At 40.0% G+C, this 26,788-nt stretch overlaps 4 protein-coding genes across 5 annotated transcripts; 2 read left to right on the plus strand and 2 right to left on the minus strand.

Annotated features, from left to right (window-relative positions):
- Positions 1–411: 411 nt before the first annotated feature.
- On the plus strand, positions 412–6,651 carry slc2a6 (solute carrier family 2 member 6). The gene is made up of 10 exons (XM_066713024.1): positions 412–666; positions 1,784–1,937; positions 2,283–2,489; positions 2,748–2,847; positions 3,231–3,442; positions 3,629–3,778; positions 4,181–4,289; positions 4,742–4,930; positions 5,442–5,587; positions 5,867–6,651. The coding sequence occupies exons 1-10, from the start codon at positions 611–613 to the stop codon at positions 6,026–6,028; spliced, it is 1,485 nt and encodes a 494-aa protein (XP_066569121.1). The 5' UTR covers positions 412–610; the 3' UTR covers positions 6,029–6,651.
- cacfd1 (calcium channel flower domain containing 1) lies at positions 6,541–14,918 on the minus strand. Its single transcript, XM_066713025.1, has 5 exons — positions 14,239–14,918; positions 11,191–11,263; positions 10,860–10,985; positions 10,167–10,274; positions 6,541–9,700 (listed from the first exon to the last, which is right to left on the minus strand). The coding sequence occupies exons 1-5, from the start codon at positions 14,351–14,353 to the stop codon at positions 9,610–9,612; spliced, it is 513 nt and encodes a 170-aa protein (XP_066569122.1). The 5' UTR covers positions 14,354–14,918; the 3' UTR covers positions 6,541–9,609.
- Positions 14,919–15,260: 342 nt separating this feature from the next.
- LOC136758547 (uncharacterized) lies at positions 15,261–19,033 on the minus strand. 2 transcript variants are annotated; one of them, XM_066713027.1, is made up of 9 exons: positions 18,321–19,033; positions 18,023–18,151; positions 17,385–17,532; positions 16,925–17,058; positions 16,516–16,625; positions 16,269–16,367; positions 15,781–16,021; positions 15,501–15,556; positions 15,261–15,411 (listed from the first exon to the last, which is right to left on the minus strand). In XM_066713027.1, exons 1-9 carry the CDS (start codon positions 18,527–18,529, stop codon positions 15,323–15,325), a joined length of 1,215 nt encoding a protein of 404 aa, XP_066569124.1. In that variant the 5' UTR covers positions 18,530–19,033; the 3' UTR covers positions 15,261–15,322. The 2 variants fall into 2 exon arrangements, with proteins under 2 accessions (XP_066569124.1, XP_066569123.1); XM_066713026.1 differs by having other exon boundaries at positions 15,781–16,024.
- A 681-nt stretch (positions 19,034–19,714) lies between these two features.
- On the plus strand, positions 19,715–25,610 carry pmpca (peptidase, mitochondrial processing subunit alpha). The gene is made up of 13 exons (XM_066713030.1): positions 19,715–19,815; positions 20,332–20,528; positions 21,180–21,259; positions 21,533–21,615; positions 21,737–21,831; positions 21,966–22,066; positions 22,303–22,566; positions 22,843–22,935; positions 23,189–23,307; positions 23,639–23,729; positions 23,906–23,968; positions 24,218–24,362; positions 24,650–25,610. Exons 1-13 carry the CDS (start codon positions 19,769–19,771, stop codon positions 24,817–24,819), a joined length of 1,548 nt encoding a protein of 515 aa, XP_066569127.1. The 5' UTR covers positions 19,715–19,768; the 3' UTR covers positions 24,820–25,610.
- The last annotated feature ends 1,178 nt before the right edge of the window (positions 25,611–26,788 follow it).

Consider the following 26,788-nt stretch of genomic DNA (forward strand, 5'->3'; position numbering starts at 1 on the left):
AGTCTGAGCACTGATGGAAGGATTGTGCGTTCCTGGTGTGACTCGGGCAGTTAGTTTCCTAAGTTTTTATAACTGTGACCTTAGTTGCCTACCGTCTGTAAGCTGTTAGTGTCTTAACGACCTTTCCACAGGTGCATGTTCATTCATTGTTTATGGTTCATTGAACAAACATGGAAAACACTGTTTAAACCTTTTACAATAAAGATCTGTAAAGTTATGTGGATTTGTACAAAATTATCCTGAAAAAAGGACGTTTCTTTTTTTGCTGAGTACATAATCTCTTTCAAGTGTTTACTTCTTGCTATGCCTTTTGTGGTTTTGTATAGACCTAGAAAGTATACTTCAACAAACCCGGTAGTAGCATTAGGTACTAGCATTAAGGAGCAGTTGTCATAGAAGTTCCTTTTTTATTCCTTGTTTCTTATGTTTTACGGTTGTTGTGAAATTCCAGGATTGCATGTCACTAGAGGAGACTTTCGGTTTTGAACTATAAAAGTGCATCCTTCATTGTGGGAAGTCCCAGATTGCAGAAGAGAGGGTGTCAGCACTCAGACACAGAGTCTGTCAGCTCAGAGCGTCAAAGCGCAGCGCAGACACCCGACTGGGAGGCATGGGGGACGAAAGAACACCTCTCCTCGGAGATGCCCATGGGCTTATGTATACCAGGTAAGAACAACACATTGTCTTTGTTTATACTCGTGATGTCTTATCATGACTTATGATTAATATTGTGGTTTCGTGAGTCATAAGATTTTGCATGGCCCCCTCAATGTAAATATATGGAATATTTTAAAAGGATACTCTAAAGTTCACATTCACTATACATGTGTTTGTAATACAAACAGTGTATCAAATAATTGAAAGATACAGAACACAATCTCTTTGTATGTTTTTAGACAACAATGACATCCGAATATAGGCTAGTTTACATGACCTTAGGTGTTAGAAATTAATCTGAATCTAACTCAATAGAGCACAAATTAAAGAATATAATTTTGATTCTATATTTAGATTTTTTTTTTTTAAATCAAACTGAGCAGTGACTTGACAGAAGCTGCCCATGGACTCCTGTCAATGCGCAGCTCTATCGACAGGACATTGTTTTCAAAGCAGAAGTACATCTATGAAAATACAAATTTACTGATAATACGGCATTTTAAAAATAACAATTGAACTGCAACCTTGCACATCTTTGGATGCCCCCAACATAATAATAATCTGTGTGTCATTTCATGGGAGTGTAAAATATTAGTCGACAGTTCGTTTTTTTTTCTTTTAAATCAGATGTTTGGTAACAATGTTTGATTAATGCATTTGCTATTTTAAGCTACGTGTGAAGATGACATCACTGTGGTGTATTCATTTCTATTGTTTGGGGAAAACCGCCGTAACTAAAAATGTCATAGGTTCCTCTTTTTCACTAACAAGAGAGGCCTTTTAAATTAGGTATTTCCAAAACACATACAATCCGATATTTCCCCATTTTTATGTGTTTAGTCTCTAAAGCATAAAATAATATTTGGCTTTAAAGAAATAACCCAAACTGTATTCCTTTCTAAAACGTGTTTAAGCCATTTTCTAAAGGTTAAACATTTTGCTCATATGATGAAACTTTCTCTGCCACTAAATAAACAGAGCTCTAATATTGTGCTTTGTAGATTTTAGCATGAGCGTAGTTGTGAATTTTGGTGCTTATCATATTTTTTTCATACACTAGTATGGGTCAAACAAATTACAGCAATCAAACCAACATTACAGAGCCACACATATTTTGTTTTCCCAGCAATGCAAAGTTGTTCCTTGCAGTATTCTCAGCTGTTCTGGGGAACTTTAATTTTGGGTTTTCCATGGTGTACCCCTCTTCTGCGATCCCTCAACTGAAGAACATCGAAGACCCTCGCCTGAGAATGGACACTGACATGGTTTCTTGGTTCGGGGTAAGACAAGAAAGCCCTTTTATTCACTAAGTAAATTTTACATCAGATTAGCATAATCAATACATTGTGTCAACCATTCTATGTGATTACACTATAATTCTGCACCCTTAGTTATGGAGAACCTGTCAGTATTATTGGTACCTTTAAATGTCAAGTCACTGGAAAGCATGATGCTGTATTTTAAGACAGTATTCACTCTGTCAGCTGATACACCAGTCTGAAGACTCTTGTGGTTCTACAGTGTCATGTCTGCACCTCTGTCTATAGAAGTCTGTGCATTTGATGTGTGTTTTAGTTGTTTTTGGGGCAATCCATGGCTCTACTAACCATGTCCTCTGTGTGCAGTCTGTGTTCACACTAGGGGCTGCAGCAGGAGGCCTCAGTGCCATGGTGCTGAATGACAAGATAGGCCGGAAGCTGTGCATCATGATGTCAGGTGTGCCCTCAGCCGTGGGCTACCTGGTGATGGGCAGTGCCCAGGCTACTTGGATGCTGTTGCTTGGTCGCTTTCTCACTGGCATTGCCGGGGGAATGACGGCTGCTTCGATTCCAGTAAGTTGCAGTCCCACAGAAAGACAAAACCTGGATACCCAGCTCTGCTACTTAGCTGTTGTGCACTTGGGTTGTTTTCTTGTAACTTGTCATAACCAATTGACATTTTGAAATCCTTCCTCCCAGCAATGTTAAACATGTTTGAGCAGTGGATTGTGTTCTTACAAAGGCCTCAAACAGGTTATTTGACTGTAAATGAACAGGTATAGATAAAGAACAAATGTAATGAATGATGTTACCTGCTTAAACCTGTTTCAGATTTACGTGTCTGAGATTTCCCATCCTCGGGTGCGCGGCATTTTGGGATCGTGTCCGCAGGTCACAGCTGTAGTGGGGACCCTCTCCCTCTACGCTTTAGGTAAGAAAAAGACATCAGCTGTTCTGTCCTTAAATCTTCTGATTTTAAGTAAACAAGTGGATGTCAAAATAATTCCCAATTGTATTTACTGATCACTACAAAAATAGGTTAATTCTGAAATTGCAAATAGATTTTGCGATTCACAGAAAAAATCTAAGAATGAGTTAGCTTTTGCTTCACACCAGAGCTGCTGAACAATTCGGTTTTCTGTGAAGCTCAGGGGAAAGAGCTGGGTGTGGCTATGCAATGTAACAATGCTGGTAAATAATACAATTAAAATAAAAATCCAACGAAGATGCATCCCATGGCCCGCGTGCCTGTTATCGGTTATTCGGTAGGCCAGCTCTAGTGAAATTATCACTTTCGATTCATGTCCCTCACAGGGCTGGTGCTGCCGTGGCGCTGGCTGGCAGTGGCCGGAGAGGTGCCCACCTTGATCATGCTGATCCTCCTGTGCTTCATGCCAGACTCCCCCCGGTACCTCATCGCAAAGGGCAGGAAGGATAAAGCCCTTCAGTCTCTAGCTTGGCTTCGGGGCTCAGGAGCAAACTACATGACTGAATTCAACAAAATTGAGCAGAGTGTCGCCACCCAGGTACTGAGACACTCTGCTCCTCCAGGTTGTCCACACTGGACAGGTGCCTGAGATCGTGTGTTTCATGGAGGATACTCAAACTCAACTGTGAAATCGCACATATACCCTTTACTGTACACGATGATGAGGAAATAGCAGGCTGCATTTGAGTTCTGGGTTTTAAACATATATTTTTTTTTTCTACAGGGCAAAATCTCCTTTTTAGAGCTGAGGACACCTTTCTATTATAAACCCATCTTAATCGCAGTGGGAATGAGGTTTCTGCAGCAGATGACCGGGATCACCCCCATCCTAGTCTACCTGGAACCCATCTTCAACATGACCAAAGTCATCCTGGTGAGAGATGAGGAAAAACAACAAACAAAGCTTACTTTGACTACCAGGTTTAACAAATTCTGTGATATGTAGAATGAATACTGTATATATTCTTAGAAAAGAGTGCACATCTGGTCAGTATTAGATCATGTCTTCAGTTTAAGGGAGGCCAGGTCTGACTATCTATTCATGTTCTGTACATTAGCGAACCGGAGGGAATTTATATTTTGAAAAGAGATCAAATGAAATCAAGAAAAGCTTCAGATGAATGACAGTAGACGAGAAGTAAACTACTATTCCTCTTATAATTCTCTCTCCATATATAGAGTCATGTTCTAGCTCTGTGTTTGTTTTATCCTGGTTAAGGGTAATACATTAATATTCCTGTCATGCCGTAACTGAGGACCTGTGCTCTTCCTCCAGCCAGGGCAGTACGATGCAGCCATTGTGGGGGCGGTGCGCTTGGTGTCAGTGCTGATTGCTGCCAGCCTTATGGACAAGGCGGGCAGAAAGGCCCTCCTCTATATCTCAGGTAATGTTGTCATGAACCACTTAATTTTTGTTATCTTCATTCACTTTCCCAATTTCTCAAAACACAGCCTACTGTCAAACAACCTAGATGAGTCATGGCTGAGAACTGACCACAGACTTGAGTGTATTTATCACTAAAGCATCTTTTTGCATTTTGTTATTATTACTCTACTGAAGTTCATGTAAATTGTCTGAAATTTTGTTTATACACAGTAACATAGTACATTTTAGCTCCACGTTGGAGAAAACAATAACCGAGTGCGGCATTCAAGAGTTAATACAAATCTAAATTTAGTAGTGGAAAAAAATGTATGAAAAGGGCGTTCTGGAGGAATCTGTTGACCAGGTTTATGTCGCCAGTGAAACGGAGACACTAAAGCCTCTGATGAGCAACAGTTAAACTGTAGAACATCATCTGGCACGTGATTTGAGTTTGTTCTCTCTTTACCACAGGGTTCCTGATGTTCCTCTCCACTCTGACCATGTGTCTATACACTCACACCAACCCCCTCCCCATCCACTACATCAACATCTCCGTCACATCGGACTTCATCGCCCGGCAGCCTGAGACTCTCCTGCAGGCCGCCCCCCCCTCCCTCATCACTCTTATTCCACTCATTAGCACTATGCTCATTATATTCGGTAAGGCTCTGGTTCCTGTTGTGTTCTCCATGGACTTCTTTGGATTTTTGAGTTTCCAGACTACTGGGACACATCCAGAGTTTTAGTTTAGTGTCATTGAATTTTTAAATATGCAGTTCATAAATCCATAGTAGATTCAGATGCATTTTATTTTCATACTTAGGCCGAAACCAAAACAAAATGTTGACCTCCCTGCCACTCACAAATTACAAACCTGTACCCTATGACAGTTTAATTTATTCTCAGAAGCCACTTTCTACTACCAATGGGTACAGGTTTGTAATTTGCGACTCACAGGCAGGTCAAAGTTTTGATTTGGTTATGGCCTTAATAGTAAAAAGGCTTATTAATTTGTAAGATCTTTCTGCGTCTTCTGTTCTGCACACTCTGCAGTTACGTTTCTGACAGAAACTCCACCAAACATGGTCTCTCCTGAGGTCATGCTCAATAACTGTAACATTGTGTTGTGCAGTGATGTGTTTGAAGGTGATTAAATGTCCCTCTCCTCCAGGTTACGCTATGGGCTGGGGTCCCATAACCTGGCTGCTCATGTCTGAGATCTTGCCCCTGGGTGCCCGGGGAGTGGCATCCGGCCTGTGCGTAGGAGTCAGCTGGGTCACAGCCTTTGCCTTGACGCAGCTCTTCATGAAAGTTGTGGTGAGTCTCCCTTTCTGGCTGGTGTTCTTCCAACGGTTACTACAATTATGCTTAGAAATACTTAATTATATCTTGAGAAGCACATGGAGTTTCCTATATGCAGAAACATTCACCACGTAAAAGTTAGCAGAATATTATAGTTTAATGTGTAATCTGCACTATTCATGGCAGGATTTGTGTAGTTTCTTGGCATATTTACTTATATGGAACACATTTCAGAAGAGTTCTTGAACAGGAGAGTAGTGTACATCGACATTGTTTTTTGTTGTTGGTCCACAGGATGCCTATGGACTATTCGTGCCCTTCCTATTCTTTAGTGTGGTGTGTGTGGTCAACATTATCTTCACTGCAGTGTGTGTCCCCGAAACCAAAGGGCACTCTCTGGAAGACATCGAGAACTACTTTCGCTTTGGACGCGTCCGCAGCATTAACACAACGTGATGCGGATTGCTATTGGACCTAGAATTGCTCAGGGATCTAAAGGAATGGAGGGCACTATACCATCAGACACCTCTCAGTACTTGGACAGCAGCAAGCAATTTTGAAGCTATAATTCATCTCAAAAAGGGGAGTTTGAGAAGGCTATGCACTTTAACATCATATCACTACTCTACTGTCCAGCAGCTCAAGCCAAAGGACATTTTTACAGCTGCTTCCTACTCCAATACAGGCAGGGTGTGCCGATACATATGGGGTCAGAAGAGTGAATGCAATGACACACCCCACTCATTCCTAAGTAAATTACTTCAACATTTTTATTTTTAGAAAGTGTTTGATGAATGTCCAGAGAGCCGGCCTTAGTCCACTATACTCTTCTGTACATTCAAAGTTAGTGTGTGTGTGTCAAGGGGTTAAGTTATACAGGAAAATGCACATTACTTGCACATATTACTGCCTTTGACATGTATGCAGACCACAATACATTAAATAAAACATTTGTGTATCTTTTTAAATCAGATGCAAATGCAAAATTTAATCTTAAATGAAATGTATTTCTTACAGAGGACAGGAAAAAAAAAAATCAAATTTGTTAAAATATCTGTTAAAATAAACAAGCAACACTGCCTTCTGAGTTTTAATTAGTACACACACAAGTTCCATGCAGCTTCCATGGAGGAGAAAAAAATACTTTCCGGATTTTATGGATTTAATTTATTATCACCACCATACAGGACAACAATGTAAAAGTTAAAGTAAATGCAATTTCAAGTTCAAGATTCCCCAAAAAAAAAAAAAATCCTTTTTTTTTCTGCATTGAAGCAATTGCGCCCCCTCTACAGCAGCTACTGCACTGAAATGCATTTGAATGGGACACCAAGGGTGCAATCCGGCCTCATACAGGCAGAGTAACTTCTCATGCTGAAGTGCATTTAAAAGAGGACGTTTTTGAAATTCAGCTCTCAAAGGCAGCTGCTAATGTGCCTTGAATTCTCAGATTAAGATGGAGGGATAACCTGATAGTGCTCTCCTTCTTAAATCGGTGCTTCACAGCAACCAATCAGATCTCCAAAATGTAAAATAGCGTCCCATCAGAGTAGAACGCATCAGTAACTTAACCCACTTCAGCAAAGCATACATCCACATAAACTGACGGTGATGCAAGTTTTGCTTGATTTTTTTATATATATATGAACAAATGTCTGCTTAAACACATTTCATATTATTCTTACAAAAACAGTGATCTAACCATGGATTTATGCAATATATCCTTGCAATTTACGTGGAAACAACTGACTAATACAAGTTACATTCCTCAGCTTCTTACAGTTCCTCCACAAGGCTCTGATGTTACAAACAATATCTCCATGGGCTTTTTCCTCATTCGATTTTGCATTAATTAAGATCTTTGGAATTCAACTTCAAGTACTAACAACAGGGAAAGATGAAGGTTCATTATGGTTAACCTTTTTATTACAAAGCAGATTTCCAGAATAGATAATGCAAAGATCAATAGTATTGCTACCTTCTTTGTGTGTAAAACCACTCAAGAAAGTCAGTAGTCTGCAAAAAAAAAAAAAAAAAAACGAATAATAAAAAAAAACTGTCTTCATCAGCACATTCAGAATAGGGGAGAGAGACAATTTCTCCATAATATTAAAAAAAGTTAAGATACTGCTGGTTAAGAGACATACTTTAGAAGTAGAAAATGAACTAGTTTGTGACTTTCATGACTGTGCATCCTTTGGTGAAATTACAGATCAACGGAGATGTTTATTTTTTAAAATCCATTTTTAAAAACATTGTTAGACTGGTTGCTGGTGAACTGTGTCCCATATACAATTTAGTGTCTGAAGATAAGTTAATGCCCTGGTTTCTGGGATGTCTGAATTCTTATGTAACATTTCAAATTACCCTGCAACTGGCTCAAGAATATGGAAATGGTCAAGGAAGTCAAGAGATTGGTAATGCAACATGGTCAGTCCACCAATAAAGATCTTTTCATTCTTTAATGATGGCAACCTAAAGCACGACTGTGGTGTTAACCAGACAATTATGAAATGACTTGGTTAGAAAGAGGAAATACAGGAAAGTGAGGGGTTAACACAGAATTTATACTGGGATATAATGAAATCTGGCCTGTTTATTTTAATTCAGGTGTTCATGTTTGTGTCAAATGAGGGCATTCACCTAAACCACACAAGAGTTTTGTTTATTGTAAAACTGCTTTGAGGGTGCTCTTACAGGAAACAGAGATGTATGCCAGGAAATATAAATTCAAAGTGTCTGCAACCTCTGATACAAGCAAAATATCGTGGCTAAAAACTAGACTAGTTCACTGAAGACTATGATTGTGATTGGGTCTTTTTTGGAACTAACCATGCCATAATGCATGATCTGGGGCACTGCAAAAATCAAACAAAACAACTCCACCCCCACCCCCCCCAAAAAAACAACAACTTCGCAGTCGAAAATGAAACCACCACCAACATAACTAAACATAAGTTCATTTTTCAACGCAGTGCAAACACAGGAATGTTAAGAGTTCAACTAAATGAAGACTCGGTGTCAGTCTGTGTGTACCGAATTCCACACTAACAACACAACCAAGCCAAACATTGTATGTAGACATACTGAGCTCAACCCTTGGTTGCCTTAATGATGTGACATCCCATTCCACAATTCAACCACACAAAGACATGAGAGCACTCCTTGGATAATATTCTACATTTCCACTTTTTTCCTTGGGGGGGGAAAAAGAAAAAAAAAAAATCCACAAGAAGGGCAGATTAAGCGGTTGAATAAAAATAAATACCATAGACAGAGGTTTTCAAATTAGGTATCATTTTATCCATGCTATGAGAACCCTTCTAATATAAGCACTATTATGGAGACTATAATGCTGATTTCCTACAATAAGTCATTATGCATTATATTTTCTGAAGCAAATCTACTCCCCTGATTCAAAGTAAGAGCAACAAAAGTTCATTGCACACTACGAACAATAAATCTAAATGAGTCGGTGGTTTTGAAAGCAATGAAATGAGCAGATTTCATTATCCTTGCAGGCATATGCCATCCACCGTATGCAGGAGTGCATAATTCCTGTTTTGAAAAAGCTCAGTACACCGTTTTCATCTAATGCACAGTAACCTTGCGTAACATTTCAGTAACCTGTGTCGTATAAAAATGTTTACAAACCCACGTGAAGTATACAGTCCAAACAGAGTGGCCTTTTTCAAAACTAGAAAAACCTACAGCCTTTGAACACGTCACTAAAAAGCACATCTTCCACTGAGGACAACACTTCGGAGCTTGATAAACTTGTGCTGTTGACCCTGCCTGCGATTATGTTTCCCATTGAACATCCATACAAATTTGACCTGGCATTAGAGTAAAGAAGGTGCCGTTTAAAAAAAAAAAAAAAGACAATTACCATAAACCTTGAAGCGCCATAGAAACCCTAGATAAGCAATATACACTGTACATTAGTATCTAACCCCAGCAGCCCGATAAAAAGGTAGATGGTTGCATTGATTCTCTGAATGTAGCATTAGTGTTTAGGAGCAGGTGAAGGTGTGAGGTCACTGTGCTACCCCATCAGTTGTTCCAGTCATCTTCTCTTCATCTCCTTGCTTGTGGTGCTGAAGTCGGGCGTAGCTCACACCATCCCCCCTGTGTAAAGAGAGAGAGCCCCTGAGACATTGCATCAAGACTCAGACATAACACCCTCCCAGCCTAACCATGAGGAAGAAAATCAGATTTCACATGATTAACTTGCTCAATCCTGGTCTTAATGTTTACCATTTTTTCAATTATGAAACCACAGGACTTTTAGACTTTTTACCCCCCCCCCCCCCCCACTTCCCTTTCAGATGCATTTCCAGAGATACAAAGAACTCTCTGTAATAGAGGACAAGATCCATCTCCGTTTAAAGATCGATTTGCATTTCTTTTTTAAACAATTCACCCCAAATAGGACTCTCAGTGACAGGAAAATTAATATAGGGAAACCATCACAAAAGAAAACGAAACATCAAAGTGAGGACAATGGACCTGTAGCAGTTAATTAAATTGATGTCTCTCACAGGGGCATAAATTCTGCTGATTTAAGATTAAAGAGGGAGGGGGTAAAACTTACTTTTTCCCAAGCGAGGCCAGCCCATACAAAACTCCTGTAGCGAAGGCGATCGCATTCCCCAAGAGCGTGGTGAGGGTTAGGCTCAGAAATATTGGAAATATTGCCATCCTTAAAATAAATAATAACATTAAAATCATAGAAACAAAAACATGTTTCTTCTCTTTCTTGCAGAACACAATTCCATAATCTCATGAATAAAAAATGCTTACAACACTCTTTCAGTCTGACCAGGTAATACCCATTTAAATATTGAACAGATACAGTCTCAATCACATCTTATTGTGTTCTGTAAAATGTATTTCAAAATGATGAGAAGAGCATAAACGGTGTAGACCTTTGACAAGAGAAAATGAGAGAGAGGAGAGAGGAAAAAAATCCTCTAAAACTAGTAATTTTAAATGTATTTACTGGCCTCATGTGAATTCCCTGTGTGTAAAAATACATTTAAGAGCTATTATAGGCAATGCTGTAGCGCCCTCACAGGAGGACTTGTGAAGTGCATCATGTAGAGTATTTTGTAACCAGAACTGAGAAAACCACATGCAGTGCAAGTAGCAACACTCCTCTCAGGGACCAGAAAGAGCTAAATCAAATAAGTGTGGATTCGGTCTCAGGCCCGTGACACCAAAGTCAGATGTAGGTGGTTTAAAGAAGAAAAAAAAAAAGTGGAAAGTGAGGAGCAGGCTGGCTTACCCGCAGTAGAAGAAAGCCTTCTGCCAGGGACGGAATTTGTCTGCCCGGGCAGCTACTGCATTCGCAAACTCAATGAACTGGCAGCAGAACGGAGCTTCACACAAAAACAGGACAAAGGCATTTAACCTTGAAGGGGAAACAAAAAGCAAAATAATCAGCACACTGAATACTGTGCAGTGCACCACTAATTCTATAGGTATAACCAAGTCCTCATTGAGAGTGAATTACAGGGGATTCTGGGTACTAACACACAAAGCCCAGTCTGGGATCTGCTGAGCCCCCAGCAGATGCAATACACACGTCACTGCAGGAAAAAGCCCACGGTACTTACACCATCCACACTCCGGCCGCTATGTTTAAGGGGTTGACGGTGACACAATTCCACACTCCTGCCAATGCACAAGCTGTCAAAAAAATGAATAAACAAACAAGTAAAATAAAACTGAATGGGGAAAATCCTGTATCTGTTTTGGAGAAGGTAGGAAGACTTTGAAATAAAAGTATGTACAATCAGGCCTATAACCTTTCTAGTGTCTCACAGAAATATTTGTAAAGTTTACATGAAGAAATAAATCTATTTAGAGTGTAAATAAAACAACACAGCCATGCTTATCTTAAAGACTGTGTATAGATACAGGCTGCTAGTATGAGATTAGGGACTGGGGTTCCTGTGGGGCTCAACTGTTTAAAACGATGATTCAGGGAGCAGCTTGGATTATTATGCAGAGATCACTGGTTTCCGATCTGTACAATGCCATCAGTAGACAAAAGGATGCAAATAATCTAGGGAGAAGTCTTGTTCTGCAGTGCTGAACTAAAAACCTTAGATGTCTATCAGTGCAATCCTACTGAGATGCCACTGCAGAGCATTTTACTGAAAAGGAGCCCCCAGGCACAAAACAGATAAAGTCATGGGTTAGCGGGGTGTGTGCAGACGTGGGTGGAAAAGTAATGTGATGCGTGCAGGTATGAGCCAAACAACAACACAGCGCAGGCTGATTAGGAGACATGATACAATACTACAGAGGAAAAACACAAGCAGAGATAGCAGACAGTGAAATGAATGAAGGCTAAGCATGGAGAAGCAATTTAAGTTTGACATTTTATAAATCAGATAAATACTTTGACTTCACATTCTTATTGCAAAACGGAAAACTCTGCAATGCTTCAATTCTTTTGACAAAGAAAATCACAGACTTGATGTAGGCCCAGCTTAGCATTTTCTAGTGGTAATCGGATACAGGTCTATACCGCAAAACAGAGTCAGATGTGCATGTGTCCATATCTGTGAATTCCATCCAGTTGTGTTTTGATGTAAACAGTAACTGCTAATTTTCTTATAACTTGAATGACAAACATAGAATACACTTACTTATTAATTCAATGTTACACTTTTTGTAATGACAGTATGGTAGAGAAACTATTTACTTGTTTATATACCACGTTAGCTAGCATTTAGGTGTACTTAATCTAATTATAAAATTAGGTAATAATGATTGAGAGGGAAGATTAAAACTAGCAGTAAAGTGGATCTCAGAGGCTGAAGGCCACCATAAACCTATGACCATGAAGCTTCACTAAAACCAACAATGCAAACTACTCCTAGTGGACAATGCATTGAGAACATGGCTCTTTAGGTCCAGTCTATGATTTCAGTTCAAGGAAATATACAGCTCTGGAAAAAATTAAGAGACCACTTAACATTGATTTCTGAACTTAGAGTTGTCTCTTAATTTTTTCCAGAGCTGTATAAAAGTCAGGCTGCAGTTAACTAATATTTTAAGGAGTGAAGCTAGAAAACTAAAGATCACCTGGACGCAAACTAAATTAAAAAAAACTACAGGATTTAGTTCAGCTTAAACAGGCCAGCATCGCATTAGGATGCATACATTCTGCGGTGCTGTACTGGTCTTTAAACTGAAACTGTGCGTGCTCTGTGGTTTGACAGCACCTTTTAAATTATACAAGTGTCCATTAAATATGAACGGTCTATACAGCAATTGATACATCCGCAGCGTCTGCGATATCACAAAGAGAACTTGGGGGGGAGGCTGTGCTGCAGAGAATAACAGCACAAGTCACAACACAGCACATCCCAGAACAGGTCATATTTAAAGGGAACATTAAGGAGAACTATGCGTCTTCACATACAATCCTGGACAAAACTGTGATGGACACTAATGATAAGTAAAAGCCTAAACCAGATTTACTGGCTTGAAGTCAGATTCACAAGCAAGATATTAATTAAACCTGGAACATTATTGTTATACTAATATAGCTATTTAAAAAAATAATCCAACAACTATATAGAAACACTATTAAAATCAAACTCCAAAGAGGGTAGGAGTTCATTAGGTTTTGACAATCTAATAAAAATTAAAAGTCCAACAATTTTCATTGCTAATGTGAAGCTCTGTTGTTTGTGAATACAGTAGTTTACTGTGAGAGGCCCAAAGTTTAGGGAACCACAGGCTTCCAGCATGAATATTAATTTGACTTTGCCATGGCTGAGGAGCTTTTCAGTGTGAAACATTAAAAAAAAAAAAAAAAAAAAAAAAAAAAAGACAGCCAGCTGGGCAAACACAATTAGCCTAAATGTTGCCTTCTCTACAATGAAAAGAATAGCCATATTGTTTCCGTAGTATTAACCCAGAGGCATTTACCCATGAGGGATTGCAATTCCTCCAATTCTGTCCTTCCTGCAGCAGTCTTAAAGATCCTTTCCTGTTGTATCACAGAAACTCCTATATCTATTTATCAGTTCATGCTACAAGAAGGTATAGCTTAGGTGATGTGTGGCAAATACACATTTAATAAATCCTACATCAAAAAATTAATAATCACACTGATAAACAATCTGGCTAATTCTCTCATCTTTAGGGAACAGCCCTATACACTTCAAATCCAGGGTGAAGATCGGTGGAGCAGATGCATGCCTCCAGTGAATGGAGTTGGGGAAAGGAGGCTGTGAATCCGCGACAAACAAAGGACTTTGTTCTATTTTATTATATAAACCCAGATAATGGCATTTGAGATTGAATCAATGACACATTAAAGGTCTTGGGGGTGTAATCAAATAGTCTATGTGCATAATCTCTAGTCTAGGTAGCATTTAAAGTAATATATGAATACAGGGATCTACTGGACTGGCAGGCACCACTAGGGATCTACTGGACTGGCAGGCACCACTAGGGATCTACTGGACTGGTAGACACCATCGATGGGCCAACTGGACTGGCAGACATCAGAGATCAGTAGAATACTTATTAAACCTCACAGTCAAAACACTTTGGTTAATAAAAAACACGTGAGATATCCCTACATATGAATATGATGAGAGGCCACAGTTAATCCACACTGCAGGCTCAGGGGTACTTACAGATGCCTCCTACGACTCCAGCGATTTTGCAGATCCACCGGTACCACCAGGACATGCCGTCGTCATCAGAGCTGCTGGCGCTGCTGGCCGGGCCCGGCTGCTCCCCCGAGCTCATCTTACCCCAATGAATGATTCAACGCGCCGCTCACCAACAATGGGTCTGATCTCGGCCAGCAGCGATACTCCTCCTCCCGACACAACCGGGATAAACAGCCACTTCGGCGAAACGAAAAGTGCGCTTCACACAACACACGATGCGAAACGATACAAATCTTTTTAAAGAAAGAACAAAAAAGAAGTCCAGACTAACTAAGCAAATGTTTTTCCTCTGAAATCTACAATACCCTGCTTTAAACTCTCACTTCATGCCGGCAGATACCTGGTTTGCTTTTTTAAATTACTGCCACCAGACAGACGCAGCTGGACTGTTTTATCCGCTTAACTCACAGCGCATTTCCACCACATAGGGCTGCGTTTCAGCGCCTCTGGGAAGAACAAAAATACATCTGGTATATGACGTCATAAAGGCCGAAACCCACACCGTTAAGGGTTTTGTCCGGTTTCAAAACCGCCCTTAAAGCTCTTCATTTTTTAAATACAACCAGCTTGTTTGTATTCCTTAAAGATCCTGCGATTCCTACAGCTGCCCAGGTCTGTCCGCATTGCATTATGGGTGGGACCAAGCGAGCACTTACGTCACTGCTTTAAAGACACAGCTGTTGTATCAAAACAGGCTCTGCAACAGAATGGACTGCAATACACCCATGAAATGGAAATGCATTACATTTTCCTTCAAGTGTTGCTATTCTACTATATAAACATTAAACTAGATGATAACAAGCAAGCTCCATCAGATCATTTAAAAACAAACACCATAACAGGCACATGAAGAGAAGCGAAATTAAAAAGATAGTAGCATTGCATAGATATTTTATTTGTCAAAGTTCTCAAAGAAAAACATTTCTGAATACGTTGCTCCCCTGCAGAGATCTGTCAGTGTGCTGGTGCTCAGTGGATTTTCCTTCCGACATTGGATCTGGCTGCGTCTCCGCCAGGTAACAGCCATTGTCCTATGGCCCCTCCTTTATGCATTGCTGTGTGCTGCTGCACTTGGATTGAGAGACACAGAATCGCCAAAGACTGCTTGCTCTCCCTCCAGAATCCCTTCCCAATCTGACAAAGGAAACAGAGTCCGGTTACAGTCAGAATTCAAAGGCAAATCAGAGCTGTACTGCTTATCCACATAAAAATAACACACAAACCTATCTGATGAATTGTGCTGATGGGGGTTTTCTCTTGTGGAAGAGGTGGTTGAAATCTGTGGCAAGACAAGATCAATACATGAAAACAGAATTTCCATCAGTCACAATATATACTGGCATATAGAATAAATTAAAAAGGGCCTTTTTTAAAATATCTTCAATAGCTACAGACAACTATGACAGTTTTTAGAAGTATAAATATCAGAGGTCCACTGGTCCACATTACTTTGTTTAAAAGCAGACGACTATTATAAACCTATGTACACCAGTGGTATAATACCTGCAGTTTATCTGTGGAGTTGTGTGTGAATCAGACAGTGATGGTGCCGTCTGCCATCTCACAGGTGTGGGAAAGCAGGGCCAGGAGAAGGAGCTGTCAGAGCCAGGAATGGCAGGGGTGACCACAGAGATAGCTGAAGGAGTGCAGGTAGGCAACGTAACTTCTGGACTGCAGTTTATTCCATAATCCAGCACAAACGGCCGCGACACAGAAGCGGTTGAATCCTGTGGTCCAGCATCAGCTGCTGACAACGACAAAAGGAAAATACTGAAACTAAGTATTAAGTGCCACACCAGAGTATTGCTTTAAAGAGATATGAACATTATGAAAGAGCATTTTGTGGTCATCTCTATCAAAATTGAAACGTTGGAGAATTATATAGCTTTAAAATGTGTCAATCAACTGTTTGATTGACACATCTGAATACAGTTTAAACACTTAATTGAAAGAAAATTATATATAAATCTAGTAAGATCACCAGGGCTTACCTGTCTGTTCCTTCTCAACATGACCTTCAGTGATCCTCTGATGTTCACAAATATCTGCAGTGTTTTGATGATTCACAACTCCAGTTTCACTTTCCCTCCCTTAAAAATACATTTAGGAAAACATGTATGAATCCTTTAGTTCTGGAATTATGTTTTTCAAAAGAGCAACAATTCAAAAATGAAAACTGTTCAACACAGGTCTTATTCAGTCACAATTCATAATGTTGCAAAGCATCAAGCAGCTTACCTGCACTAGGCTGGTCAGCCGAAAGCTCTTTGGTCTTGGACTTTTTAAGACTGCTGCCTTTTCGGTTTTGCTTCCTTCTGAAGCCACACTTTGTCTGAGATTTCCCTTGACTAAACGGATCCAGAATGTTAAATCCGTGACTTACCATCATGTCAATACACACAAATACATTTTTTAATCCTCAAGAAAATGATTAACTTCAGAAACTGAGGGGAAAGAGGAAAATGCACAAGTACAGGTCTTTAAAGCAAGTATGTTAAGAGATCACCATCACCACTCTCTCTACAACTAAAGAAAAATATTTTACCTTTCATCAAAGAGTATAGTGTCACGAGTACAACAGTGTTAAAATTAATATTAAGAGCAGGCAAAGCAACCAAATCTCAAACACATTACTGGCATTACTAACCCAGCTCTGTTCTTTTTTGAGCACTGGACTCTTTGCCTGCCGACTTCCTCAGAGAGCACCTTCCTGCACTGCTCTCTCTTCAGCTGTCGCTCTGCGTGCCACTTATTGCACAGCTCCTTCGGAGGATACAGCATCTATGCACAAGAAATGTCCGTCACCCTTAACCTTTCATTACTTCATAGTCAGTCATATATAGAGGAAAAAAGTTGTAAATGTATGGCAGACCAACCAATATTGGTCTCTACTAGGAAGTACAGGTTGGCCCCTGTAGTCATGAAATTGCTGGTTTAAAAGGGCTATATCTGATGATATGATGTATAAAGTAGAGTAAATCAATGGCACTTTGCAGCCAAATACCATTGAGGAATATGCAAAACGTGAGAGGGAGAAAATTAGTGTCATCTTCCCGGCTCTGACACTGGGATTTTTCTATAGTGGTTTCCTGTTCATGAACACGCACCGTTCTGTGCTGGTGTGCTGGGAGGAACTCCTGGATCAGCTCCAGGTAGGTGACAGTCATTTCCAGGACAGTCACCATGTCAGTTCTCCAGCCACTCAACTTGGGGAGAAGCTGCCGGAGATTATTGCAGCTGATTGTGATCCTCTTCCTGGGTGAATAGTTTGTGAGTCAATACCAAACTCTTGGCATTAGCACCCCCCTTTCTTATTTTTGTGTGTAACCTTCTCATAACTAAATTCTGTACTAGATGAGGTTCTTCCAATTGTCGGTATGATTCTATTATTTGTCTTGTACAAAGCATTAGGCCTACATTTGTTGCAGTAACAAGTTGCAGTTGATTATACCTCAGGTGTAATCAACCGTTTTTGGAGTTTGTCTGAATTCATATTATGGAACCGATGCCTCCACAGATAGCATGGCTTGGCTGAGGTGTAGTTTAAATTCCACTGGGTAAAGAAGTCACACTCAGTCACACTTTCAAGCCTTGTATTTTACCAAAAGATGGTTTTAAAAAATATCTAAGAAAATATACCAAACCAAAAAACACCAAATTAAAAAAGCAATCCAAAGAAACATACAGACCAATGCACATATTCTGTAGGTCAAGGCTTATACATGAGCTACCTTTCATGTCATACCTTCGGTTTCTTTCCATAATAACACAACCTCGGTTGATATTTGAAATTGCCTGGCGGTGTTCTGCAAGCATCTTCTTCTGAAACTCATTCAGATTGGCCTCATCTTCCAGTTCATCATGAGACCAAAACCTAAAGATGTATTCAGGACACATTATACAGTAACCTAATTCCACATTGGCCTCACTACCAAACAATCTTACATTAGGGGGAAATCAATTAAGGTACAATGCAAGAATTACATTGAAACACAAAAATAAAAATCATATCAACAGAGTTTAAAATAAAAATAAAAACTTACCCAGTATACACTTCAAACTCTACATCAGAACTGGGTTCATTCCATTCCTCGATACTTTTTTCCGGGGTACTCGGTTCTTTTGAAGTACTTACATCTAAGGTCGTTATACCAACATGCTTATTAATTTCATTTTTTGACTTCATATTTGGGTCATTATTATCTTCACTTTGATTATCACCATTATCCGTGTCTTTAGACGATGACGACATTGTCTGAAATTAGTTTTTCTTTTTAAATCGGTGACTTTTAAATTCAATTTGTCGTTTGTTTATTTATTATTATAGTCTGTTATATATTATTATTATTATTATTATTATTATTATTATTATTATTATTATTATTATTATTATTATACTGGTCTTGGAAAGCGGCAAACTCCTCGCAAGACTTCTCTGTAAAATATGAACTGCAAGCTTCTGTGCGACGTACATGCTAACATAGACACAGCTGTCGATAGCAGCCCAGCTGATTGAAATCATCAAATAATTCATTTTGTTCAGCTTAATAAACAACTAAACTTTAATAATGAGAGAAGGACGTTGACTATAGACATTCTATTATATTCGTTTTAGAAACAAATTAAGTTGTAACACCCAGGATCTAAGACAGCTGTAAAATAAATTGATACGTGTAATGCTTTACATTAATTGATTGCTGATTACTCAGCTGCCTGTCATAACATTAGGCAGACCTCAGCGTCTGTATCGAGGTATGACGACGGCCTGGCTTTGGTGATAGAACCGCATAACAACGTCGCGTTTTGATTGGTCGGTATCTGTCAGCGGTACATGACGTTGAGAAATATGGACCAATAAAAACGCCAGCCTGTTATGCGGTTCCATCCCCACAATCCGCGCTGTTGACATGCCGCTCTGTGATTGGTACATTGTTATGACGCAAAGTCAACGGAAGTACTTTACCGTGGCTGCGTTCACAACACGCATACTTTGCCGAGTCTGCGTGACCTCAGCCGGAAAATACGTCACCAGGTCACGCATCCACAGGCTAAGAAGTCTGCACAGCTGCGCAGCTTCTCAAGTGGTATCCATAATACAAACTGTTTTACATGTGTATTTCTCTCAAAGCACAATTTAATGTAGATTCGAAACCAGTGTAAATAGTGTATACACACAAAGACATTTGTAATTAATTTGATCAGTATGTTAGTATCTAACCCTTAAGTGTCCCAATAATGAGCAGGAATAAAACATTCTACAAATTAAAAAATATTAAAGGGTTGTAAAGCTACTTAATCTGATATGAACTGATTAAATGGCCCATTTCTGAATTACACGGTAAATTATGAAACTGCTGGAGCTCGAAGGAACTGACTGCTCTCCTCAGCGCCTGCGCGTCTGCGCCCGTCCGCAGCGCAGCCGCACACAAGTGTCGTGAGCGCCGCCGCTTTGTGGCAGCGGCTGCAGAAAAGAGGTCACTGTCGATGCAAGATGGCGGCGCACATGGCGAGATTGAGGGCTTGGAGTAGGGTGCACAGGTAAAATGCCCAACGTCTGAAAATAATTCAAAACGCATAGCCGGCTAATGTCGCCGATGCCCAACAGCTCTGGACTGTGACCGGGCTGCGGCAAAATAACCTCACGACCCTAATTAAAGATGCACTTTTCTACCTTCACTTTGTGTTTATGTGTTGGGACAGTAATTTACCAGCATCTTTCAAAACGGAAAATGTCAGATTAAGACTAGAGTTACACAGCTGGTGTCTTTATCGTCGTTTGGTCGCAGGTGGGCGCAGACGTGGTGGGTCCCACTTCACTAGCTCTGGACCGGTCAGTGCAATAGACCAGACGCGTACAGAAATGCACTAGTCGGTATTAATTTGTTTAAGCAAACTTGCCCGCTTGTCAGGTTACTGAATAGTATTTTCTTTGATTTGGATGGACAAATGGTTCCTATGAGATTTTGTAAATCTATTATAAAATGACATTTGATTTGTATACGAGCAGTTTACAGTCGGAAACAGTGCTGAAATGAGTGTTTCCCGCCGGTCCAGGTTTGGGGTCGCAGCCTGCAGGCGGTGCAGCAGCGGATACCCCAGCGTGTCTCTGGCCACCCCGCTGCCCGGAGTCCCCAGGCCGGTTTTTGCCTCTGTGGATGGACAGGAGAAATATGAAACTAAAATCACCACTCTGGAAAATGGACTCAAAGTGGCCTCACAGAATAAGTTTGGTCAATTCTGCACAGTGGGAAGTAAGTACAACACCCCTGCATACATTATTTTTTAGCTACATCTAAAGGAATAGCGCCAATCGGTTGTTTTTATTGCATCATTCATGGGATTTAACGTTACCTTTGTATTTAGACTTTGTTCCTAAAGCTTATTGGGTGATGCTTCAAAACGTATTTTTTACTGTTAATATTAACTTTGTAAATATGATTTTGATTTTTTTTTTTTTTGTAAGGGTGATGCATTGTGATTTTGGAAAATTGATCTGGTTAGTAGATCTCTTGTGATGTAGAGGGATATCTATATATCATGATGTAGGCTGTGGTTTTATGGAGGAATTGTGCTTACTTAGGATAATGCAACTATGAAAGGATGATAGTCATTGAAAGCAGCACACAAACAATGTCACACAAAGCAGCTGGAACTCAGCCCTTTTGAAAGCATCAGCTGTTCTGGCTGCTTGGACGCTGACGTTGGTTGTAACAGGTAATATAAAAGCGACTGGGAGGGAGTAATATTTGTTTTGGATGGTTTGAAAGCCTTTTTATAACCTACAATTAAAAAAATAAATAAAAATAATCTCAACTACATAGGCTATTATTTATAGTCCTTTGTTGGCTTGAACTGTTTGTGTGTGTGTTTTGAGGATTGAAACTTGTTTTCTGCTCTTTCAGTTTTGGTAAATTCTGGATCCAGACATGAAGCAAAATATCCCAGTGGGATTTCACATTTTCTTGAGAAGCTAGCATTTTCTGTAAGTTGGTCTTTGTGTTGTAATGAGATCTATTTATATGGTGTTATGAAAGATGGCAAGATGATTCACTTACAATATAAAGTTATACATTGGAGAACACATCAGTAAATGTAGTCAAGGGTGAGCTGTACTGCCTTTAGCATTGATAGGGTAAGACTGCAGATAGACTTGACTTTGACTCGATTTTCTTGTTGTATAAAAAATATTTTTTAAAAGCAAAAATGATGTACGCACTTTGTTTTTACACACACTTCTACTACATCTGCTCTCTAGTCCACAGCCCAGTACGGAAGCAAAGATGAAATCTTGCTGACTCTGGAAAAGCACGGAGGAATCTGTGACTGTCAGACCTCCAGGTACTGAAATGCGTTGCTGCTTTCGAATGAGGAGAAAACCACATTAAATATATATTTTTGTAACTATATAAATTAATTGAATTTAGCCTGATTTGGTAGCATCACTGCTCTTTATTCACAGGGATACCACCATGTATGCCGTGTCTGCAGAAGTGAAGGGCCTGGATACAGTGGTCAGCCTGTTGTCTGATGCCGTATTGCAGCCTAGACTGACAGGTTATCCATGATTTCTTTTCATTTGCCTTGTCAGTTAATTGATCCTAAACATCTGTCAAACCCAAGCAGTTTTTGCTCTCTGCTCATTGGTAGCTCTTTTTTGGTGCTGATGTGCCTCTGGTCCACTCTTTCAGATGAAGAAATTGAAATGACCCGAATGGCCGTCCGGTTTGAGCTGGAAGATCTGAACATGAGGCCTGATCCCGAGCCCCTCCTGACTGAAATGATCCATGCGGTAATCGATCCAATCGATAGTTATAATGCACCACACGATGCCCTGCAGAGTTACTTTTGCATTGGTGTGAGAAATCAAGAGTTTAAGCTAAAGTGTTTATCCAAACCTCGCCCTCAAGCACTGTATCAAATGCAGTGTGGTGGATATTAAGATTTTGTGTGGAAACATGCCTGGATGCTTCTTTAGGGACTATTGTGTGTAGAGCCATGTTAAAACCTCCCATTCTTCCTCCCCAGGCAGCGTTTCGGGGGAACACAGTCGGCCTGCCGCGCTTCAGCCCTGCGGAGAACGTGGAGAAGATTGACAAGGCGGTGATCCATGAATACCTGCGGTGCTACTACAGCCCTGAGCGCATGGTGCTGGCAGGGGTGGGAGTGGAGCATGAGCAGCTGGTCCAGTGTGCCAGGAAGTACCTGCTCAGTGTGAAGCCGGTGTGGGGCTCGGGGAAGCCTGGCAGCGTGGACCGATCTGTGGCTCAGTACACCGGTGGCATCATCAAGGTCGGGCCATCACGGGATAATCATAGTTGTGATTCTGTTAGTGCCAAGGGTTGTGAGATTTTATAGTGTGCTGTTTTTTAGTGGCTAAACCCCTGAAATTGTAAAATGTACTGGACCAAGGTGATAGGGGTGCAGTGATAGTGATTTTTACAATAAATCAATATAAACGCAATGATTAAATCGTGAACAGCTGTGAAAGTAGCCTGAAAAGCAGACATTAAATATAGTTGTGCTTGAAGTGTCCTGTTCTAAAGTGTGAGTCTCTTGTTTCTGCAGAGCGAGAAAGACCTGTCCGATATCAGCCTGGGTCCCACGCCCATCCCAGAGCTCACACACATCATGATTGGTCTGGAGAGCTGCTCATTCCTGGTCAGTGCTGCGGCCTGAGTGCTTCCCCTAAAACACGCTCCTTTTCCCCATTAAATGTGGTATTTATCCTCTTCTTTTTCTAGTTTGACAGGATTCAAATTTACAATATTGTTTTTGTTAGATTTATCCTGAAGTTACATAAATCCATAGCAGAAACCTTTCCTCTGAAGATCCCCAGTAAATGTCCTGCTTTAGATGCACATGTGAATGCCGTTGATGTCCCAGTCTGATGTCAGCTCTCGTGTGTTGAAAGGAGGATGACTTCATTCCCTTTGCCGTCCTCAACATGATGATGGGAGGAGGAGGGTCGTTCTCCGCGGGGGGGCCTGGGAAAGGCATGTTCACCCGGCTGTATCTCAACGTGCTCAACAGGTATGGCCAGAACTCCTCAAAGACTCGACGATAGGTTTGGCAGCAATGACCCTTTCAGTAAACCAATCGCTGCACTATTTCATTCATAATATCTTCACTGTGTGTCAAACAGAATGCCAGTAGCAATGTATTTAATGATTTAACGTTTTCCTTAAAGGACTTAAGAGTGAAAATCTGAAAGCATTTTACTCCTATAATGAAGTAATGGGATTTAAACATTTTAGGGGGATAAACGATGTATTTTCTTTTGCCAGAAAAAGGATAGCCATTTAACCCTGATTAATGCAAGTTATAAAGTGCATTAATGACTGTCCTATCTGTTGGCTTGCAGACACCACTGGATGTACAATGCGACCTCGTACCATCACAGTTATGAAGACACTGGCTTGCTTTGCATCCATGCTAGCGCAGACCCCAGACAAGTAATCCTTCCTGCTGCTTTATAGTTGACTATTCGGGGGAAAAACAACCACTCTGAAAAGACTTCTCATGATAGTGAAAGTATAATTTAGACATATGATCTGGGGTTTATGTGTATATATACAAAAATCAATATTGTCAGTATGATTTATTTTTATTTTTCCCCCCTATTTTCTAGGTACGGGAAATGGTAGAAATCATAACCAGGGAATTCATCCAGATGGCTGGTACAGCAGGAGAGGTAATTTACAGGGATTGGTTGAACAGACAGGGTACCAAAACGTGCCATTTTGTATTAGAAAAACAAAAAAAACACATCAGGAACTCTACCTCAGAAGATGAAACTTTTGGCCTTGTTTTAAGAATCGATCCCTTTTCTCACAAAATGCTGTTTGTGGGAAGACTGGTCAGAAAAAGCAACCGTCACCAAAAGGCTGGGAGGTGTGCCATGCTGCTCTGGTGAGTGTTTCAGTCTGTCCTTGTGTTACAGTTGGAGCTGGAGCGGGCAAAGACTCAGCTGAAGTCCATGTTGATGATGAACCTGGAGTCTCGGCCGGTCATCTTCGAGGACGTGGGCCGGCAGGTGCTGGCGACAGGCAAGAGGAAGCTGCCGCATGAGCTCTGTGAGCTTATTAGTAAGTAAAGCGAGGATATTTGCTGTACTTACCCCACCTTGGATTCAGACTTCTCCTCCAGGGGTTCTCTATGCACCTGCTGAACTATTAAACCCGACTCTGGCTTCAATTGAACTAAATGCAACGGCTGTAATCTTTTCCAATGAAAATGTACAATTTATCATTCAGTGTATATGATACAAGGTGTGTGTGTGTAAAAGGTTTTTATTTGGATTGAAATGAAAAGTAGAAGTCATGATTCAGTCTGTATTTACATACATTTAATCTGTTTTTCTCTGTTCGCCTAGGTAAAGTCACAGCCAGTGACATTAAAAGGGTGACCACGAAAATGCTGCGCAGTAAACCAGCAGTGGCGGCGCTGGGAGACCTGACGGAGATGCCCACGTATGAGCACATCCAGGCCGCCTTATCCAGCAAAGATGGACGCTTGCCCAGAATATACAGGCTCTTCCGATAGATACCGGCACTGTTCATTGTGACACAAACAGGAATATGGGTATTTTCTCAGAGTAAGACTTTCCAGAGTAATGCTGGAGGGGGTGTAAATAAGCTGAACTTGGTTACTATTTTCTGCCTCTGGAAATGGTTTTGAAATGTTTGTGCACTCATTTGTTTGCATTTAGTCTTAAGAGGTGCACTATACCATATGGTTTTAATAATGTTTTTACAGGCTGGGAAAGGCCGGTGACTTGCAGAGGTCTGTTAATATCTGAGAAAGCGAAACAGGAATACAAGGTGGACACAGATCTTTTTAAACTTTTTCTATATGCAGTATCGTTTGGTGTCAAGCATAACATCATGTGTGAATTGGCAGGGGCTTGCCTGAGGTGCATGGAGAGCAATAACTTAGGATCCTTTTTGATGGGGAAAGTGCCCTTCAGTGGGCCAAGGACTGTTATCAAGGTTTTGTTTACTTAGAGTTGGAAGCTAGAGTGATGACAAGATTGCTTACCTCTACAGACCTGTTCCTAAAAAGCCACAGGAGCCAGCGACAGCATTGTGCTTGTGGCTGTGTGTAACACTTGTGTCCAAACGTCAGTAGTTATGTAAAATGATATTCCTTGCACATCTTATTGAAAATAACTGTGGAAGAAATCCACAACAATTGTACAAATGGCTGAATTTCAAAATTTAAATGGATTTAAAATGTAAGGCTTCAGATGTTTTGTTTTCTCAGATTTGTACATTTAACATGGATCTTTCCAGGGTGGAGACCAGGAGTCGACAAATAAATCTTATTGTGTGGTTGTCATGGCTTTTTATTTTCATCAGAACTGCTCTGTTAATGTTTTTGTTGTATGGTTTAATTAATTGATTGTGTTAGTGAGTGAACACCACTGTCCTGATACCTGCTGCTAGATAAAGCAACATTTTGAAATGTTTACAAGAGTGGTGATAAATGTTGAATTCTACAGTCTGCAGATTCACTGGAAGAAACCTGGAGTTTAGGAGTAGCAGACTGTAAAGCAGTCCTTTACAAATGAGTTTTTGCTAAGGAAATGTACTGTGCTTAGAAAAATTGTAATTTAAGACACAAGGCTTGTGTTATCTGCTGGCTGCTCCCAATATTAATAGAAGACATTCTAAATTTTAATTCTGGAATGGAACTGCAATCTTGAATGACTGCTTGGACATTAAAAATAAAATAACCCTATACCAATGTGTCACCTTCTGTGATCAAATTCAAATGGTTTGAGCAGCAGATTTCCTTAGTTTAAACATCTGGTAACTCAAAACGTGAATTCCATATTCTTAATCGATTCATGTGAAATTTGTTTTGGCTCTAAATTGGCAGATTTCATGTATGGTTTAATTAAAGCTACAACAGTACTTATTTTTCCTTCACTTTTTAAAGGTTACTTATGCACAATGCAACATGCTAATTTACAAGATGTTATGGTCATACCAGCTTCTTGTTCTGTATTTATTTTACTGTAGCTTTTAAATAGCTGCAGTATTGAAATCGAATAGGAAGCATCATATCTGAGCTCTTAACAGAAAACACATCATGCATTTGAATTTACTAATCCTTTACAAAACATTTACCAGTTTTGAGTTTTATTTATTTTCTTTAGATTTTATTTAATTTAAAAAATTCGACTCCCTTATTGTTTCTCGATTTAAATATTGAAAATGTATCCCTGTGTATATACGTGATGAGTGTATTTGCTTCTCCGTGAAACCTTTGTTTTAGCCATGTGCTCAACACACTTTACACTGTCTTCAGAAAACTGTTTTAGAAGGTTGGTTTTAAGCAGTTTTCACTTTTAAATGTTTATGAAAATCATGTAATTATTAAAGAATCTATTTTAAAAAGCATGTAGCACATTTATCTGTTAATATTGGCACAACATCGTTCTAGTATTACTGTTTACTTAACAAGGTTGGGCAAGAAATGTCACTAACCATCTCAAACAATCAGTGTA

This window comes from Amia ocellicauda, chromosome 9 (genome assembly GCF_036373705.1).
Source record: "Amia ocellicauda isolate fAmiCal2 chromosome 9, fAmiCal2.hap1, whole genome shotgun sequence".
Taxonomy (NCBI): domain Eukaryota; kingdom Metazoa; phylum Chordata; class Actinopteri; order Amiiformes; family Amiidae; genus Amia; species Amia ocellicauda.

What these genes read in the sequence shown, in the direction of transcription:
- slc2a6 (XM_066713024.1), top strand. Translation starts at nt 611, where the DNA reads ATGGGGGACGAAAGAACACCTCTCCTCGGAGATGCCCATGGGCTTATG. An exon ending in ACATGGTTTCTTGGTTCGGG is followed by an intron (nt 1,938 to 2,282) that starts GTAAGACAAGAA and finishes CTCTGTGTGCAG; the next exon opens with TCTGTGTTCACACTAGGGGC. An exon ending in TGACGGCTGCTTCGATTCCA is followed by an intron (nt 2,490 to 2,747) that starts GTAAGTTGCAGT and finishes AACCTGTTTCAG; the next exon opens with ATTTACGTGTCTGAGATTTC.
- cacfd1 (XM_066713025.1), bottom strand. Translation starts at nt 14,353, where the DNA reads ATGAGCTCGGGGGAGCAGCCGGGCCCGGCCAGCAGCGCCAGCAGCTCT. An exon ending in TGGAGTCGTAGGAGGCATCT is followed by an intron (nt 11,264 to 14,238) that starts GTAAGTACCCCT and finishes TTTTTTTGACAG; the next exon opens with CTTGTGCATTGGCAGGAGTG. An exon ending in CTGGCCTCGCTTGGGAAAAA is followed by an intron (nt 9,701 to 10,166) that starts GTAAGTTTTACC and finishes CTCTTTACACAG; the next exon opens with GGGGGATGGTGTGAGCTACG.
- LOC136758547 (XM_066713026.1), bottom strand. Translation starts at nt 18,529, where the DNA reads ATGTCGTCATCGTCTAAAGACACGGATAATGGTGATAATCAAAGTGAA. An exon ending in GAGTTTGAAGTGTATACTGG is followed by an intron (nt 18,152 to 18,320) that starts GTAAGTTTTTAT and finishes ATACATCTTTAG; the next exon opens with GTTTTGGTCTCATGATGAAC. An exon ending in TCAAAAAAGAACAGAGCTGG is followed by an intron (nt 16,626 to 16,924) that starts GTTAGTAATGCC and finishes GGATCCGTTTAG; the next exon opens with TCAAGGGAAATCTCAGACAA.
- pmpca (XM_066713030.1), top strand. Translation starts at nt 19,769, where the DNA reads ATGGCGGCGCACATGGCGAGATTGAGGGCTTGGAGTAGGGTGCACAG. An exon ending in ACACCGGTGGCATCATCAAG is followed by an intron (nt 22,567 to 22,842) that starts GTCGGGCCATCA and finishes TTGTTTCTGCAG; the next exon opens with AGCGAGAAAGACCTGTCCGA. An exon ending in CTAGCGCAGACCCCAGACAA is followed by an intron (nt 23,730 to 23,905) that starts GTAATCCTTCCT and finishes CCTATTTTCTAG; the next exon opens with GTACGGGAAATGGTAGAAAT.